Below are 20,097 nucleotides of genomic sequence, written 5' to 3'. Positions count from 1 at the left end.
GTGTGCACACTGGGAAGGGGTATTCTAGAAAGAAGGCAGCTGGAGTGAGAACAGAAAAGAGAGCCAGCTGGACGGTGGGCATGGGAATGAGGAAGAGAGGAGAGAAAGGTGGCGTGCAGAGGAGAGACGAGACGGCATCCCACAGGGGCCAGTAGTTGGTTTCCATTCTAAAAGCTGTCTGATCAATAATCATGCACAAAAGATATTACATAGTTTTTTATTTAGTTTTGTTTTTTTGTTTTTTGGTTTTTTTTTTTTTTCCGGAGCTGAGGACTGAATCCAGGGCCTTGTGCTTGCTAGGCAAGCGCTCTACCACTGAGCTAAATCCCCAACCCCATTTAGTTATTTTTATGTGGGAGAGAACACATGAAATCTTTAGTGATGCTATACATGGATGTGTGTGTGCATGCTGAGATCAGTTTGGGTTTAAAAGATAGTAAGGCTCTGTGGTTGGAAACTGAAGCAAGGATAGATGCACTCGCTCCTCTCCTCCATGTCCAGCCTCCTCTTAGCTCACTGTGCACTACGCCCGCCCCACTGATGTGTCTCTCCTCTGAATGCCCACCCTACCTCTTCCCTTGTTTCTCTGAGGTCTTTATTCAGACAATGCCAGGTCATGGGATCTTCTTGATGTCCCAATGGAAATACTCCCTACACACCCCGTAGCCCAATTCCCTGCCTTACTTTCCTTTCATAGTCTTTCTTCAAAATTAATGTTGTTTATTTATGTGTAGGAGTGTTTTGTCTACACATATGTATGTGTGGCTGGTGTCCCAGGAGATCAGAAGAGGGGACTGGATCCCCTGAGACTTGGGAGTTACAGATGGTTGTGAGTCACCACGTGGTGGCTGGGAATGGAGTTTGAGTCCTCTGGAAGAGCAGCCAGTGCTCTTAACTGCTGAGCCATCTCTCCAGCCCTTCTTTCATGTTTTTAACATCTGACATTTCACTCTCCTGATTGGCTGATGTTCCCGAAGAATTCGATTACTTTATCCCAGCTTCTCATCCCGCGCTCTGGGCAGGAGCACTCCTGGCAAATACGAAGCGCCAGTGAGTGTGTGCTGAATGAAGGGGCTCTGTGGAGACCCAGAGATTACAATGCTGGACGAGCTGCAGGGGAAGAAGCAGAGGAGAGGGGCTCTTCCAGTGAGCCATGGGGAGAGTCTCGTAGGGCAAGGGGCCGGGTTAAGAGTTTCAGACTTTATCCTCTTACTAATAAGAAACCAGTGAAAGGTTCTCACATGGGAAAACATTACCAGACCTTCCTGTTGTTGCAGAAATGGCCTCTCTGTGTAGTCCTGGCTGTCCTAGGGCTCTCTAAGTACATCAGCCTGGCTTCAAACTTACAGAGATCCACCTGCCTTCACTTCCCAAGTGCAGGGACTAAAGGTGTGCGCCACCGCGCCTGGCCAGATCTTTATTTTTTCTTTTTTTTTTTTTTTCAGAGCTGGGGACCGAACCCAGGGCCTTGCGATTGCTAGGCAAGCGCTCTACCACTGAGCTAAATCCCCAACCCCAGATCTTTATTTTTGAGACACTGTTTTGGACGTAGGATGGACCATGAAAAGTAGACAATGGAGAGCGCACAGAAGATTAAGTGATGGCTCCAGCTCAGCTCAGTTGAATTAGGAAAGAGCAGCTGTACGTCAGAGACTGAAAGCAGGGAGCATAAGAACACCCTGAAAATTCAGACACACCCAGAGCAGCACAAAAAAAAAAAAAAGAAAGAAAAAAGGCACCAGTTCTTTAAATAGAAAACCACAGAAGGTCCTAACCTTTCGTTTTCAATCTCACACACCCTTCTTTTCTCACCAGTAGATCTGCTTTCTGTTCGTTTGCTAATTTCAGGGGCCGGGTAGAGGTGAGACAAGGTCTTGCTATATATAAAGTAGGCCAGCTTCAAACTGGCAGTAACCCTCCTGCCTCAGCCTCCCATGTGCTGAAATCACAGGTATGGGCTACCACACCCAACTTGGCTTTATTATTTTCTCAATAAAATAAAGAAGAAAATAGAATCAGTAAGACTTAGTAGCACTAGTGATGTTACATTGTAACCACTGACTTAGTTGTCCATGGCTTTAGTCAAATTGTAAATAACTTTGGCAAAGGAATAAATGATACAAAGACAACAGTTCTCAACCTGTGGGTCACCACCCACAGGGGCCACTATCAGATCCTACATACCAGATACTTATGCTACCATTCTAAATGGTAGCAAAATCACAGTTATGAAGTAGCAATGAAATAATTTTATGGTCACAGGTCACCACAACATAAGGAACTATATTAAAGGGTCACAGCATTAGGAAGAAACCACTATACCGAGGGCCAATCCTCCAGACAAAACAACTGTCAGTGGTCACAGAGTGCTGTCTGTCGCACGTGTCTAACGAAACAGTCGTGTGCACCTCAGCATAGCCACGTGCAGTAGATACTCACGTTCTCCAGGTTACAGGTGAGGGAGGACAGAGGCAGAAGCCCAAAGCGCCGTGTTCCGGTCACATCGCTGGTGTGACGGACAGGCCCTTGAGCTCACATGCTCAGTCAGTCACCCATCGCTCTGCTGAACCTCGTGCCTAGCTCTCCTCCATTCCCATCCTGATTCCCAGCACATCATCCCAAGAAGTAGTTGGATATTAGTGTCTTCTCGAACTGCTCCACTTTGCCCATCTCTGGTTTTGCTGTGAACCGGTAGCTTCCCTGGTCCTTCTTTCAGCCATGTGGTCTCCTCTCCCAAAACCCCGTAAGCTGTTTTTAACCTCTCCCTGTTAGGTCCAACGGAATCATCTACTTAGAAACCCAAGAAGCAGAGACGGTTGTCTTTATGGCTCGAGCGTACGCTTCCCTCGTTTCTAATCACCATTTCAAGAGTGCCAGTCTTACCCTAGCGTGCATCCACGCGGGTGGTCTGGCTGCATCAAAGGGAAACTGGCTCTCGAAAGAACAATTTTCCTAACCGGACATCTGTTTTTCTTTGCTGTCCTATTTCCTACAGGGTCCCCCACATACATTTTCATATAATTAAAAATTAATACATAGAAATATAAGCATTAAATCCCCACACAGCTGATGTCAGAATGGAGTTTATGCTAAGGGAAAAATGCTTCCCTAGCATTCTCCATAACCCAGAGTTTGGATCAGACATTATAGAGTTTTACCCACTAAAATAATCAGGCAGACGTGCTACTTCAAAGAGTGAGGAACTTGACAGGAAGTAGGAAGGGCCAGGAATGGTCATGAGGTTCTACATGGAGAATGAGGACTTGCCGTCACCCGGGCCTCCAGTCAGAACTCTGGACTTACAGTGAGCTCCATCTGTAACTTAACTCAATTCGCCTGTTAGGTTTATTAAAAATAAAATCCATCCTGTCGTAGAGAAACGTATATAAAAGCACACTTAAAGGTTAGATAAAGACTTGCTGAAAATTCTTCACTGACACCAGCTAAGCCCACAAAGATGCGTTCAAATGCCAGCTGTCAATCTTCCGAGCCTGACTCCGAGAAGGAGCAGTGGCGAGATGTGTGGTTTGAAGTTTACTGGGACAAGTGAATGCCACGTTCCAAAATTTAAATTCACAGATCCCAGGAACCGGTGTGTTCTGGGAGCTCATTTAAATTCAGGGAGTTCACAGGATTCACAAGGTGATTTCTTTAGAGTTTACCGTGATGGCAGGAAACGTTACCTGAGGGAGGGCCCCGTAATTCCATATGTAGCCCTTGTGGGGGAAGATGTTCGGGGTGTAGCGCAGCCTCCCGTTCTTGGTGTCTTGCTTAATGGGGTTCAGTGGCTCCTCGGTGGCAATCTGGGAAGATCACGGGGAAGGCAGGGAGGGGGGTAAAACCATTAGCCCTGTATGCCAAGAACCATAGCTCAAACGAATACCCACATCCCAACTTAACGTTCAAAGGTGGTTTCAAGTAAATTAAGTCAGTTCTTATTACTAATTAACAAGTACCATGTAAGAAAATCTGTCTGGAAAGAAGGTACCTGATTCCAGATTTAGGCTTAAATTATTTATACATTGCACTGTTTCTAAGAAAAACAGAAGGATGAAAGGAAAGGCAGGAGGGCTTAATTGACAATTTTTTTTCTTTTTTGGCTGCAGCAATTAATTTCAGGGCTTTTATTGCCAAGTCTTATGGAATTATAGTTAACTCAAAGGTGTTTACCACGGTGAGGGTCTAGAGCAGTGGTTCTCTACCTGTGGGTCTCGGCCCCCGTAAGACCATCAGAAAACACGGGTGTTTATATTATGACTCTTAACAGTAGCAAAATTACAGTTATGAAGTAGCAAAAAAAAATAATGATTTTATGGTTGGCAGGGTGGTGACCACACCATGAGGAACAGCTGTAGCCTTAGGGAAGGTCGAGGGCCACTGCTCTAGAGAGCCGGCTACAAGGTTAAGGGACCAGCATCAGACACCAGCACATCTAACAGGCTGCTCTGCAAACAAACGCCTGTGAAACCAGCTGTGGGGGTGGTGGGGACAGGGGGATCACTGGGCTGTGCTCACTCGCAGCACAGAAGAAATACAAGCTCTAAGGTCAGGGGGACACTGCCTCAGAGGACCAAGGGATGGAGAAGCACACCGAGCGCCCTCTTGTGGCCTTTGCAGCACCTGCAAACAGTCTTGCCTTGACTTGGCAGAATGCTCTTAAGTCCTTCCCAGAGCGGCCAGGCAAGGGAAATAAAAGTCACACAGGAAAGGAAGGAGTAGAATCATCTCTGTTTACAGATAACAATCATAAATGCAGAAAGCTCTTAAGATTTCACACACACACACACACACACACACACACACACACCTCTAAAATTCAGAATGTATGTAGTAAAAAATGAATGTAGTACATTTTTAGGATATAAAAATCAGCACACAAAATTCCATAGCATTTCTGCATACTACCAATGAACCATTCAAAGCAGGAATCCAGAGGCTGCCCTATTTACAGGCAAACAACAATAAATGCATTTAATGGAGGAAGAGAAAGATTTGTTCCGATTGAAAAACTATAAGTTGACGATGAAAAGAAAAAAACCAAAAGAGACACTAATGAAGGAAAAGACACCCAGTGCTGGATTAGAAGTAGCATGATTTATGAAATTCGTAGGCAAATGGTTGGAACTGGAAAATATCATCCTGAGTGAGCTAACCCAAACACAGAAAGATATACATGGTATGCACTCACTGATAAGTGGCTATTAGCCCAAATGCTTGAATTGCCCTAGATGCCTAGAACAAATGAAACTCAAGACAGATGATCAAAATGTGAATGCTTCACTCCTTCTCTAAAAGGGGAACAAGAATACCCTTGGCAGGGAAGAGAGAGGCAAAGATTAAAACAGAGACTGAAGGAACTCCCATTCAGAGCCTGCCCCACATGTGGCCCATACATATACAGCCACCCAATTAGACAAGATGGATGAAGCAAAGAAGTGCAGACCGACAGGAGCTGGATGTAGATCTCTCCTGAGAGACACAGCCAGAATACAGCAAATACAGAGGCGAATGCCAGCAGCAAACCACTGAACTGAGAATAGGACCCCCGTTGAAGGAATCAGAGAAAGAACTGGAAGAGCTTGAAGGGGCTCGAGACCACATATGTACAACAATGCCAAGCAACCAGAGCTTCCAGGGACTAAGCCACTACCTAAAGACTATGCATGGACTGACCCTGGACTCTGACCTCATAGGTAGCAATGAATATCCTAGTAAGAGCACCAGTGGAAGGGGAAGCCCTGGGTCCTGCTAAGACTGAACCCCCAGTGAACTAGACTGGTGGGGGGAGGGCGGCAATGGGGGGAGGGTTGGGAGGGGAACACCCATAAGGAAGGGGAGGGGGGAGGGGGATGTTTGCCCGGAAACCAAAGAATTATTATTAAGTATTAAATAAATTTAAAAAAAATAAAAATAAAAAAAAGATAAGAAAGGACACTTCATATTCATCAACGGAAAATCCATCAAGATGGACTTGAAATTCTGAACATCTATGCTCCAAATGCAAGGACACCCACATTCATATAAGAACCTTTACTAAAGCTCACAATACACATTGTACATTACACAATAATAGTGGGAGACTTCAGCACCCACTCTCATCAAAGGACAGAGCAGGGAAACAGAAACAAACAGAGACGGAGAGAAAATAACAGAAGTTATGAACCAAATGGATTTAAGAGATATCTATAGAATATTTCATCCTAACCTTCTTCTCAGCAACTCATGGTACCTTCTCCAAAATTAACCATATAATTGGTCACAAGACAGATACAAGAAGATTGAAATAATAACATGCATCCCATCAGATCACCACAGACTAAGGCTGGTCTTCAATAACAACAAAAGTGACAGAAAGCTGACATACACATGGATGCTTACCAACATTCTACTCAATGATAACTCAGTCAAGGAAGAAATAAAGAAATTAAATACTTTTTAGGATTTAATGAAAATGAAGTCACAACATTCCCAAACATATGGGACACAATGAAAGCAGTGCTAAGGGGAAAACTCATAGCTCTGAGTGCCTCCAAAAAGAAACTGAAGAGCGCATGCATTAGCAGCTTGAGAGCCCACCTGAAAGCTCTGGAAGAAAAAGAAGCAAATAGACAAAGAAGAGTAGAAGACAGGAAACAATCAAACTCAGGGCTGAAATCAACCAAGTAGAAACAAAAAGAACTTTACAAAGAATCAACTAGACTAGGAGCTGGTTCTTTGAGAAAATCAACAAGATAGATAAACCCTTAGCCAGACTAACCAGAGGGAACAAACAGAGAGAGAGTATCCAAATTAACAAAATCAGAAATGAAAAGGAAAACATAACAACAGAATCTGAGGAAATCCAAACATCTTCAGATCCTACTACAAAAGCCTATATTCAACAAAACTGAAAAATCTAGATGAAATGGACAATTTTCTAGACAGATACCATTTACCAAAGTTAAATCAGGATCATATAAACCATCTAAACAGTCCTATAACTCCTAAAGAAATAGAAGCAGCTATTAAAAGTCTCCCAACCAAAAAAAGCTCAGGACCAGACGGGTTTAGTGCAGAATTCTATCATATCTTCACCAGAAGACCTCATACCAATACTATCCAAACGATTCCACAAAATTGAAACAGACGGAGCACTACCAAATACCTTCTATGAAGCCACAATTATGCTTATACCTAAACCGTACAAAGACCCAACAAAAAACTAGTACTTCAGACCAATTTTCTTTATGAATATTGATGCCAAAATAATCAATAATATTCTCACAAACTGAATCCAAGAACACATCAAAACGATCATCGATCATGATCAAGTAGGCTTCAACCCAGGGATGGAGGGATATTTCAATATACATAAATCCATCACCATAATCCACTATATAAACAAATCAAAGAAAAGAAGCACATGGTCATTTCATTAGATGCTGAGAAAGCATTTGACAAAATTCAACACCCCTTCATAGTAAAAAAAAGTCTTGGAAATATAAGAGATTCAAGTAAACATAGTAAAAGCAATATACAGCAAACCAATAGCCAACATCAAACTAAATGGAGAGAAACTTGAAGCAATCCCACTAAAATCAGGGACTAGACAAGGCTGCCCACTCTCTGCCTAGCTATTTAATTTAGTACTCAAAGTCCTAGCCAGAGCAATCAGACAATGAAAGATGGTTAAAGGGATACAAATTTTAAAGGAAGAAGTCAAAATATCACTACTTGTAGATAATATGATAGTATACTTAAGGAACCCCAAAAATTCCACAAGAGAACTCCTAAACCTGACAATAACTTCATCAAGGTGGTTGGATATAAGATTAACTCAAACAAATCAGTAGTCTTTCTCTACTCATAGGATTAACAGGCTGAAAAAGAAATTAGGGAAATGATACCCTTCACAATAATCCCAAATAACATAAAATACCTCAGTGTGACTCTAATCAAGTGAAAGATCTATATGATAAGAACTTCAAGTCTTTGAAGAAAAAAACTGAAGAAGATCTCAGAAGACGGAAAGATCTCCTATGCTCATGGGTTGGCAGGATTAATATAGTAAAAATGGTCATCTTGCCAAAAGCAATCTACAGAATCAATGCAATCCCCATCAATATTCCAACTCAATTCTTTACTTAGTTAAAAAGAGCAACTTGCAAATTCATTTGGAATAACAAAAAAACTAGGATAGCAAAAACTATTCTCAACAATAAAAGAACTTCTAGGCAATCTCCATCCCTAACCTCCAGCTGTATTATAGAGCCAATAGTGTTAAAAAACAAATCAAAACAAACAAACAAAAAAAAAACTTTATGGTATTGGTACAGACAGGTAGATCAATGGAATAGAATTGAAGACCAAGAAATGAACCGACACACCTATAGTCACTTGAGCTTTGACAAAGGAGCTAAAACCAATGGAAAAAAAGACCGCATATACAACAAATGGTGCTGGTTCAACTGGCAGTCAGCATGCAGAAGAATCCGTATTGATCCATTCTTATCACCTTGTACAAAGCTCAAGTCCAAGTGGATCAAGGACCTCCACATAAAACCAGATACACTCCAACTAATAGAAGAGAAAGTGGGGAAGATCCTCATGGGCACAGGGGGATCTTTCCCCATTGTTTTCCTGAACAGAACATCAAAGGCTTATGCTCTAAGATGAAGAATCAACAAATGGGACCTCATTAAATTGCAAAGCTTCTGTAAGGCAAAGGACACTGTCATTAGGACAAAACTGGCAACTAACCAATTAGGAATAGATCTTTACCATCTCTACATTCGATAGAGGGTTAATACCCAATATATACAAAGAACTCAAGAAGTTATACTCCAAAGAATCAAATAACCCCATTAAAAAATGGGCTACAGAGCTAAATAAAGAATTCTCAACTGAGGAATATCGAATGAATGGCTGAGAAGTACCTAAAGAAATGTTCAACATCCTTAGTCATCAGGGAAATGCAAATCAAAACAATCCTGAGATTCCACCTCATACCAGTCAGAATGGCTAAGATCAAAAACTCAGGTGACATCAAATGCTGGTGAGGATGTAGAGAACACTCCTCCATTGTTGGTGGGATTGCAGACTGGTACAACGACTCTGGAAAGCAGTCTGGAGGTTCCTCAGAAAATTGGTACACCTGAGGACTCAGCTGTACCACTCCTGGGCATATACCCAAAAAAATGCTCCAACATATAACAAGGACACATGCTCCACTATGTTCATAGCAGCTTTATTTATAATAGCCAGAAGCTGGAAAGAACCCAGATGTCCTTCAACAGAGGAATGGATACAGAAAATGTGGTACATCTACACAATGGAGTACTACTCAGCTATCAAAAACAATGACTTCATGAAATTCATAGGCAAATGGATGGAACTACAAAATATCATCCTGAGTGAGGTAACCCAATCACAAAAGTACACACAAGGTATGCACTCACTAATAAGTGGATATTAGCCCAAAAGCTCAGAATACCCGAGATACAATCCACAGATCACATGAAGCTCAAGAAGTTGGAAGACCAAAGAGTGGATGTTTCAGTCCTTCTCAGAAGAAGAAATAAAAATACTCACAAGAGGAAATATGGAGACAAAGTGTGGAACAGAAACTGAAGGAAAGGGCATCCAGAGGCTGCCCCACCTGAGGATCCATCCCATATACAGCCACCAAACCCAGACAATATTGTGGATGCTGAAGTGCATGCTGACACGAGTCTGATATACCTGTCTCCTGAGAGGTTCTGCCAGAGCCTGAAAAATACAGAGGTGGATGCTTGCACTGAATCATTGAACTGAGAACGGGGTCCCCAGTGGAGAAATTAGAGAAAGGATTGAAGGAGCTGAAGGTGTGTGCAACTCCATAAGAACAACAATATCAACCAACCAGACACACACCCCAGAACTCCCAGGGACTAAACCACCATCCCAACAGTACACAGGGATGGACCTATGCCTCCAACCACATATGTAGCAGAGGATGGCCTTGTCAGGCATCAATGGGAGGAGTGGCTCTTGGTCCTGTCAAGACTCAATGCTTCACTGTAGGGGAATGTCAGGGTGTGGAGGTGGAAAGGAGTAGGTGGGTATATGGGGTATAGGGAGATAGCAGTTTTCTTGAGGGAAAACCAGAAAGGGCATAACTTTCGAAATGTAAATTTTAAAATATTCCATAAAAGAAAAAAGTTTTTTTTAAAAAAAAGGTCTTTCTCTAGGATTACATAATCTTCAGTGTCAAATGGCTTCATTTGTCTTCAGTCCACAAAGCTAATGTCATCTCTTCATTTTCTTCATTCCCCTCTCAGCACAGTGAGTTATTAGGTTTTGAAAGTTTTAAAATTCTGTATACTTTCCCTCCCTTCAAATCTATCCCAGGGTGTCCATCCGCACAAATGGTACTATGTGAATTCAGAACTTGCCTTATCTGCTTACTCACATCTAGGTACAAACCCTTCAATCTATTCTTCAACCATACTGAGAGCATTTTATTAAAATAATTTGTACAGCCAGCCATATTCACTGATGTAAAGTTATTTGTTCAGCCACGTTCACCGATGTATAATTTGTACAGTCATGTTCACTAATTTATAATGTGTCCAGCCATATTCACTGATGTACAATTCATAAGAACCAGTAAAAAGACACAGTCTAGATATCCATCAGCCCATGACAGAGGCAAAATCTGCAGTACACATACTGTGGCATGCTGTTGAGGCTCCAAAAGGAAGGCAATCTTCTCACTAGCTGCACGTGGTAAAATAATTCAGTCACCGAAGGACAAATACTCTTACGGTTCCACTTACATTAGGTATCTACTTACCTTATCTAAGAAGCAGAAGGGGCTGGGAAACAGGAAATTGGAAAATTGTTGAATGTGCATACAGTTTAAGATATTCAAGTAAAAAGATAGCACTGTAGGTATGAACAAATTAATACAACTGAACTGTTTAACAATAAACCAAGTGGTAACTTTTTGTCACCTTTTCCTTATTATAAAATTAAACATATCACTTCTATTTAAAAAAAAAAAGAAGTAGCATGAATCAGGGTCACCGTGATCCAGAGAAGTTCCAAAGTCATTTAAAAAGAACAGATATAGGAAGGGTGAACTGTGGAGTTTCCATGGACACACACACACACACACACACACACACACACACACACACACACACACAAATGCATGCAGTCATAGAAGGGGGGAAGAAATGCTTACTTATAACAAAATAGCACAAGGAGGGTTCACTCCACTCTAATAAGAACGACTATTACCAAAAAGACTTCAGATACTAAGTCCTAGTAAGGAAGGATGCAAGAAGGAAAGTCCTACACCATCGAGGGGAGAAGCCTTATACACTGTTGAGGGGCTAAGCCTTGTACCCTTAGAGGTGAGAAGCCTTGGTACAATCCAGGGGATATAAATTAGCACAGCCATTGTGGAAAACAGCAGAAAGTTCTCCAGGAACCTGAAAACAGAACTGACACACAAGCAACTCAGTCCCAAATACACAGCGAAGGAAAGGACGGCTGCGTGCTAGCACGGTACCTGATGGCGCCTTGGTGTTAACAACAGCCAAGGGATGGAAACAAGACCCAGAAACTGATAAACAGACACAGAAAATGGGCTCCGAGGTTGGTCTCCTAGAGCGTGTGAGCCAAACAGTGGTTACCAAAGGTTTGAAAGAGCAGGAGGTGAGAAAGGATGGGGAAGCTCGGTCAGTCCATGGGGTGGAGGGGCAGAGGGCTCTGGTACCATCTGCACAGGGCGGGCATCACCACAGAGGTCAACCACTTCAGCTAAGAAGAACTGCTGTGTGTTTTTAGAACTACTATGCAAGGCACAGTGCTAACAGAGTAAATTTTTGAGATGACCTCACCAGAGAAAAATATTCCAGATGCTATGCTGATTGACTTGACTTCATTTCTCTGTTATGTTCATAAATGACATCTGTACTCCACAAATATATATTGCTCATTTACAGCAATTAAACAAAAACAAGTTCAGATCTTTGTTGAGTGACGTCATTTTAAAGTTCTATCTTTCTACTAAACATATTCATGTTAGCATTGGGAAAGGGTGAAAAAAATGTGATATAAAATAAACAGTGAAGAATCAAGGTGGCACACTTGAGAATCTCCCCTAACTGTGAAGGGCTCGTCCGATGGGAGGGAGAGAGAGCACGAGGCGCTCACAAGAGGGCTCCGACAGCTCGTGTGTCACAGAAAAGATTGAAATAAAGTTTTTAAGAAAACTTAACAAGGACGAAGTGGGCGCTCTTAGATAAGATCCACGCACTCAGGAGAAAGTGCTGTTCCCGGGCAACACAAAACCCTAAAGAATTAAATCCCCAGAAGCCGAAATTGCCACTAACACAAGACCAAACGCTTCCTTTCTGTCTATGAACTAAACGCAGAACAGGGTCTGAATAGAATCTGAAAGTGTCCGCCGCTGTGTCAAGGGAAGGGCAAGGAAAATTACATAAATGCGAGCCTTAAAACACAGAAATACTCTACAAAGGGGTATCCAGTTCAAAACATTTTGTTTTTCAAACTAAGGTCTAAGCTCACAAGAACATTTCGAATTATCTCCCACAAAGAGAAGTCTGACGTCCATCCACCATCAAATACGCTAAGTAGCTAGAAATGACGCTTTTATGTTTTTACGTTAACGTTTCATTTTTACACTAAGAGAATATATCCTACCTCCATCTTGGCATTTGTCCACCGAGGTATTTCCACAACCATATTAAACGAAGCCTGTAGTTAAAAAAAAAAAAGAACATTACCTTTTTTTTTATTTTTTTATTCACCCTTTCCTTCTTTTCACTTGGCATTGAAGAACTGTGTGCTAAATGAAAATCAGTATGGCCTCTAATAAAAGAACAGTGTGAGTTTCCATCTCACACATGGAATGCTTCATTCCTGCCATCTACATGTATAAATCCCTTCTCGCAGTTAGTGAGGCTGCCTCATCACGGAGGCAACCACATCTGATGCCACTGCGCAGCATGAAAGTGGGAGCCCTTTTCAGGGCAGCGACGATACTGGGAATCAGGACATTGCCCTGCTTCAGTTGTTTCTTTCGAGACAGAGCCTCAGCATGTAACTCTGGCCAGCCTAGAACTTGCAATCCAGACCAGGATGGCCTTAAACTGACAGAGATCTGCCTGCCTCTGCCACCTGAGCACTAGGGGTAAAAAGCACTCGTGGCCACGCCTGGCGGGAAATGAGTTTGATATTTATTTTCCAGCTGAACTTGAATGATAGACCACTCTGCTCCACTCATGGCGATGTGGTTAAAACTTCATCGTGTAATTTAAAGGAGCACACACACAACATCAAGGAGTCAAGAAGGCTGGAAATGAGGAAAAGAACATCTGCACGCAAGCTATAATCACAATCCAAAAGTCAAGTCATCACTATAGCTACTAGAAAGTTTGCGAGGACTTAGATGGGCCTCTCTAAAACAAAGGTAGTGGTTTCTGATCCCTTAACATTCCGAAAGGACAGTGGCTTCTTTCTCTCACTTCTGTACCTTGTCGACTGCTTAGCTGAAAGGAGACTAGGTCGGTGGTGGGTAAATACAATTCTCACCGCTTGCCTTACAAAGAGAAAGTCTTAGGCTTTCGAAGGGTGAGGATGCTGTGTTTAATGGCAACAACAATGAATCACAATCACAGGAAAGCAACAGTTTAAAGCAGGATTATCCAAAGCATGGCCAGCCCCATGGCCGGTCTGTAACTGTTAACTGAGAATTTAGAAGCATCTGTAGTTAACTGACAGTAATGTGTACTGAATATAACAATAAAATAATCAGAGCTCTGTAGATATGTCCATCTACAAAATGCTCCCACGCCAAAGGGTCGGGGACACTGCAGGGGGAGGGGGGCAGAAATACCATAAGCACCAGAGGCCCAGGAAGTCTGCCGGGAGAAACTGTCTCCTAGTAACACCAGAATCTAATGCATGAAGTCTCACCAACATGGACTGCCCAAGTGTGAGGTGAACAAGAGCTACACCAACGAACACGACAAAGGAGACTGGGGGTGGGGTGGGGGATGACACAAGGCCTCGACCCTACACAAGGAACTTAGGCAACTGAGGAAAACTGGAACAGGAGAGATGGCCCTCCCACAGGAAAAAGCAAATCAATTAGCTGTCCAGTGCCAAATGGTCAGCCCTGAAACTTGAAAGTGTTACATACAAGTGACAGTACATGGACTGAGCAGGCTATATTTACAAATACATACATGTATGCACACACGTACAATATCAGTTAACGAAAGAAGAGGACATACATTTTAGGAGAGTGGGGAGGGGTATATAGGAGAGTTTCCCGGGAGGAAAGGGAAGGGAGAAATGTAACTACAATCTCAAAAATTAACCAAAAATATTAGAGCTTGAATTATGTATTTCATCGTTCATCCTGATGTGTTTAAAAAAATATCCAGCTAAAACAAGTACAAACAAACAAACCTAGTCTTTTATCACAGATTAGGAAAGCAGAAGTTTAGTATCTCTCTCTCTGCCCTGTGTATATGAAAATCACTGGGTGAACTTTAACAAACAAGCAGGCAAAACCAAAAACAGACTGCTGAGGGCCTGCTCCCTATCCCTGCAATTCAACTGGTCTGCGGCGAAGCCAAGAAACTGCTAATTTTTTAAAAGCTCTCTGAGGGATCTTAATATAAGATCCGAGCTGGCTTAAAGCACAGCTCACCCACATTCTGGGACTGCCATAGAGAAACATGCTATTAATTTAAAGAATCCCACTTAGCAGCTTTTTTTTTTAATTAGAAATTTCTAGATAAGAACATGTTTTTCGAGGTAAGAGCATGAGCCCCAGAGGAGGTAAAAGAAGCTCAGGCTGACGGCTCACACCTACAACAGCAGCCGCATACACGGCCCGCTGCTCTGCTGCTCTCTGTGGTCTTTCCGGAGGGACCCTGTGCCTGCTTCAATGTGTCTGAGAAGCTCTCGAAGGGAAAAAAAAAAAACCCTAAGTAGACAGCAGGTGTTTACACAACTCACTCATCCCTAAAAGCCTGGCTGTAAAAGAACAAGTGTAGACGGACGAATAGGTGGTGACAGAGGGGACCAGGCTGGTGACAGAGGTGACCAGGCTGGTTACCAGCTATACACTCTGACTTGGCTCAAAAGATCAGGAATAGGTCTGACATGTGAACCTGCAAGCCACACTCTTTGTCACCATTGACACTCGATGGCTCAAGCCACCGGCCTTTCTTCTTTCCAGCCGCAGTGCGTTCTCGCTGCAATTCATCAAAGCTAGGAACAGTCCTGTTTACCAAAGATTGGCATTAATTATAAGTCCACAGCTGCCTACCGTCATTTACCAGAAAATCCAAAATACATCATTTCAGTTCAGAAATATGGCAGGGAAACCTAACCCCTCCTTTAGTCCTTTTCTTTTCATTTTTCCCCCGGGGATGGCACATCATAGAAAGAAACAAAAAAGAAACACTAATAACACAGGACAAAGCGGTCACTGAGCTTCATGTGTGTGGGCAAAACAGGAAGAGATTGCCCTTCTTTCTTCTCTGATGAACTTTCAGATAAATACCAATCAGCCACCAACATATAATCTCCATTACAACAACGACATTTTAATTTGACACTCTGAACATGGAATATATTTTTCCCTACTGAAAAGGCTATTTCGGACTAGCATGCCCAGTCTCTCGGAACTATAAAGCTTCGAGTCTCTGCGTGTCACCTCCCATCTAGAGCACGGTTCTTCCTCACACTGGAACTGCACTTGCTAAAACACAGACTAACCAGACCCCATGGAGCAGACTCTCAGCAGGGACGCAAAGGGTCCAGACTCTACATTTTCACTAAGCACTGCAGGGGTTTCGGTGTGGACGCTTAGGCGGTCTGACAACTGCTTTAGGAGAAGAGAACATGGTCAGCAGGCAAATCGTGGAGGAATTGGCAGCCTCTGTAGCTATGCTCCAAAGTCAACTCAAAGGGTGGGGGCAGGAGCTTCAGCTGTGGTAGCAAGGAGCCGGAATAAGACTGAGGAGGCAAAGGTGACCGGGGAAACCGTCACCCAGAGCAAGAGATGGGCAAAGAGCCAATCAGATGTTTGGGTCCTAAGTAGTAGCTGAAGAGGCACAGAGTGAAAAGACACATTTGGAATCAACTTATTGCAGCGTGGAGCTACTGTATCTGTTTTCTACTTCCACTGCTGTGCCTTAATTCTAAAAGAGACTCTCAAACTATCTTTTTCTAGCTCAATGTAAAAGAGAAATAAACTGGGTTGGGGAAGGACGGCTCGGTGGGTGAGAGCCCGTTTATATACAAGTTAAAAAAATGATAAAATAATGAATTTTAGGCTATGGATATTTTAACACTATAAAAAAAAGGTTAAATGGTGATCGTCCCCAGATCCTTAAAGAGACATCAGGAGGAAACCATCAGATTCCACACGGAAGTCTTGTAGGAGGAAAATTAGAAGCAGTTTAAGAATGCAAACTATACCGAGGTCATTAACAGACTCTAGAGAGTGGCAGAGGGGGCTGGAGGAATGGCTCTGTGGTCAGGAGTGCTGGCCCCCAAGCTGGCTTCCCAGTCCAGGTAAGGTGGCTAACAGCCATCTGCAATGGCAGCTGAATGGAAACTGGCGCCCTCTTCTGGCTTCCATGAGTACTGACCTGCATCCCTGTGTGCATACACACACAAGCATATAGCATAGTCACAAAGTGAATTTTTAAATGATTCAAACAATAAAAACCTTAAAATATACCTTATATTCATCATTCCGTGCCTTTTTCCTGGGAATGCCATGTTCCTGTAAGAGGAAAGATGATAATTATGGTTGGATCATTTCATAAAGGAACGCAGGATGCAAAGCACAGCAACAAATGCATGCCTACTGCATACGTGTTCTACTAGTCGCTGTCAAGAAACTGGACTCAACCGAGAACCCACCAGTAACGCCTGGGCAGCTCTCCCCCAGTATCCCCCAGCCTCAAATGAACAGAGAATCAAAGCATTTTAAAAGTAAACGACTGGAAAATCTAAAGCTCTTTCTCGAAACTTCCCAAGTCTGCCTGGCCCAGGCAAAGGCTTTGCTGAGTGTTTAAGGGGAAAGCGGCAGGTTCCAGTGACTGCGCCACAAACAGTCATTTCATTATTGAAATGAAACTCCCGGGAGCTTGGCTAACAAGCTGTGAAAGTGCTTGGCTATACCTCCTGCCTGTGAATTCTACCAAGGTGTGATTACTGTGCCTCCACTAAGTACTTTAAAATTAAGCCAGAGTACATGGTGGGGTGGGAAGAAAGATTATGCCATGCACAAATGTTCACTGGGTCTATGCAAAACTTACACACCAAAACAACTACTAAGAAAGAACCAAAATAAACAGACAATGGTTATCCCAAGTTATGTTGCCCCGAAACACTATCATTGTTCCGAAAACTCTACATCCCAAAATATAAGGAGCAAAAACTGTAATCATGACTGGCTCAAAGATAGGGAAAGCTGTTTATGTAAATATTGTGTGTGTGTGTGTTGATCTCTGCTCTGCTAGAAGGCCTTTTGCCTTATAATTTATCCTGTGTTATCCTCAACGTCTGTAGGCAGAAAGTTACACCCACAGATGTGAGTCTACCTTTGATCCACACCCACTCCTACTCACAATTGTGACCAAGGAGTAACAGTAGCAGCCCTCAGTGCCACAACGAGGCATGGCAAGCAATGGGCACTGGCCTAAATGTCCTAAAACTTCAGGCTCTCTCAGCTCTCCCTTCAGCAGTGGCTCTGACACACCCCCCTCACCAACATCCTTCCAACTGGCAAGTGATTTTAAAGAGAGAAGCTAAGGAGGCAGCGGGTTTTTCCAACCTTGGATTTCTGCTGTGGAGTGGTAAGGGGAAGGAAGTCCGTGGTCAGAAAGGCCAGTTCCAAACTTGGCTCCGACATGTGCCAGCTGTGGGCTGCTGCCTTACGGCCCTTGGACATCATAATGGCAACTTGCATGAGTTAAAGAAAATAGCATGGTCACACGGTGGCCAGCACACAGAAGTCACCCGCAAATGCTTACCAGATTATGATTCAAAGTAAGCAAATTAATTTCCCATATTACTACCCTTGAAACTTTAACTCCTACTGCAGCCTAAACTTTGTAGGCCGCAAATACCCCCTTCCTTCTAGCCTCACACAAGTTTTAATTTAGAAAGGAAGCTTACTGCCCTGTTCCAGCTCCTTGGTTTCTTCTCCTGCCTGCCAACCACATCTTCACTTTGAGGGCCTTTCTACAGAAGCATTTTGGGGGACAGGAGTGAAGTGTTTCCAGTCTATTGTGTGCAGGATGTTTTTCCTCCCCCAAACAAGTAAGAACCATACCTCTTCACAGTCTGCCTTCAGAGGAATGTCATGGAAAGGGGAGATGTAGTGGCCAGCTACGTGCTCTGCAAAGGAAAGAGCCACAGAATTACGGCCGCGCACGCTGTGCTCTCAAGACGGTCGGTCTGCGTTTCGACTTGTATGCTTTTTTGCAAAGCTAACGTTGCACCTCAAAAGTTGATTTTGACTTTCAAAACTGGTTCCGGCCTCAAGAGAAATAGATGCCAGCCAATCCACACCCACTGCACAAAGGAGGAAAAATCTGACTTTTGGAAAAGAGACTCGTTACCAAGTGAATTAGACTAAACTGACATCCATTTTCATATGAGGACTGACAGCATAACCCGAAATTTCCACCTACGATCCATAGCGAGAAAAGTCCAGCTGGAGGTGGTTAGAGGCTGGTAAAAGGCCAAAGTAAATGATTAATAAAATTATCGAAAATAGCTGACTAGACAACAAATAAATACGTCCCGAGTTCATCTGGATAAAAGCGGGGGTGCACAGCTTTACACCCCCCTGGCCTGCCGCCTTACTGTAATCTCACACTCCCCTCCCCAGGCCATGAGCACTCAGTACGAGGATTAACTTCTGAGGGAAAGTGTTCTTGTTGGCTCGTGTGTCTGTCTGCTTTGTTACACTTCATTGAGTTCCCTGCACGGGAGAGGTAGCTAACAGCTCGCTGGCATTCAGTAGTTAGGAAATGAATGACTCAGTACTCTTCATTTCCCTTCTCCCTACCCCAGGGTAATGTCCGCAAGACATGTGACATGTACAGGTAAATCCAAGTCTTTCCTCCCGGCCCCGCCCCCATGATGACGACTCTGAGGCTAATTATTACTAACAAATGCTTAGGCCATGAGCTCCGGCTTGTTCTCGGGCTTGCTCTTAACTCACTCTCTTTTACTCTAACCTGGTCCAGCTATGGGGCTGGTTTCCTCTCCTTGTCTTCTCACAGCCGTCTCCTCAGAGTTCCTGGGATAGATCTCCCCTTGATTCTCTCCAGAGCTCGGCTGCCTGCTGGTCACATCCGTCTCGGGATGAATCCCCCATGCTTCTCTCTATTCCCCAGAATTCTCTCTATCCCTTCTGTATGTCCACATCCTATTCCATCTCGGCTCTCCGACCATAAGCTTTTTTATTGACAGGTGATGCTCATAAGAAGAAGAGATCCTCTCTACATGGGAAGGAGAATACCCAAACACAAATGCTTGGCTTTTTATTATCTTTATGATACTGGGTGTCTTTCATGTGTGTGTATGACATGAGTGCCTAGCGTACTGTGTCCATGTGTGTATACCACATGAATGTCTGGTGCCCGTGGGACTCAGAAGAGGGCATCAGATTCCCCAGGACTGGAGTTATGAGTTATCTCCAAGTAAACCTGGGTCCTCTGAAAGAGCAACAAGTGCTTTTAACCAATGAGCTATCTCTCCGCTCCCTGTTAATGTTTAAATATTCAAATTCTCATATTTCTGATGTTTTTGTTTTCCCATTTCCAAGCACCATTCTATGTGCTAGCAATACAAATTCTAATTCTTACGCACACTATATTCTGCTGGGAGACAGAAGTGATGAACACGTGTAAGCTACAGCACGAAGGGTGAGCGCCAGAAAAGTAAAAAAGTGAACACATCAGGTCAGGTAAAGAGTGGATCACATGGGTGAGTCTGGATGGCCAGGAGGTGTTGCCCACACAGGCAGCCTGAAGGAAGCAAGAGGGAGGGACGGAGAGAGAG

The 20,097-nt window shown here is 43.3% G+C and overlaps 1 protein-coding gene across 4 annotated transcripts in view; it reads right to left on the bottom strand.

Annotated features, from left to right (window-relative positions):
- Positions 1-20,097, bottom strand: part of Ppa2 (inorganic pyrophosphatase 2) — a 79,364-nt gene that overhangs the window by 44,811 nt on the left and 14,456 nt on the right. For 2 of the 4 annotated variants that reach the window (XM_006233327.5, NM_001135871.1), the window contains exons 2-5: positions 18,359-18,423; positions 16,757-16,801; positions 12,694-12,747; positions 3,684-3,803 (exon numbers count right to left, since the gene is read on the bottom strand). In XM_006233327.5, the coding sequence (XP_006233389.1) occupies positions 3,684-3,803; positions 12,694-12,747; positions 16,757-16,801; positions 18,359-18,423 (284 nt within the window). The remainder of the gene's footprint in view (positions 1-3,683; positions 3,804-12,693; positions 12,748-16,756; positions 16,802-18,358; positions 18,424-20,097) is intronic. The other 2 variants (XM_063281963.1, XM_039102462.2) reach the window with 2 other exon arrangements.

Source organism: Rattus norvegicus, chromosome 2, assembly GCF_036323735.1.
Source record: "Rattus norvegicus strain BN/NHsdMcwi chromosome 2, GRCr8, whole genome shotgun sequence".
Lineage (NCBI taxonomy): Eukaryota > Metazoa > Chordata > Mammalia > Rodentia > Muridae > Rattus > Rattus norvegicus.
The sequence above is the reverse complement of the archived record's forward strand: the minus strand, read 5'-3'. Positions and strand labels throughout refer to the sequence as shown.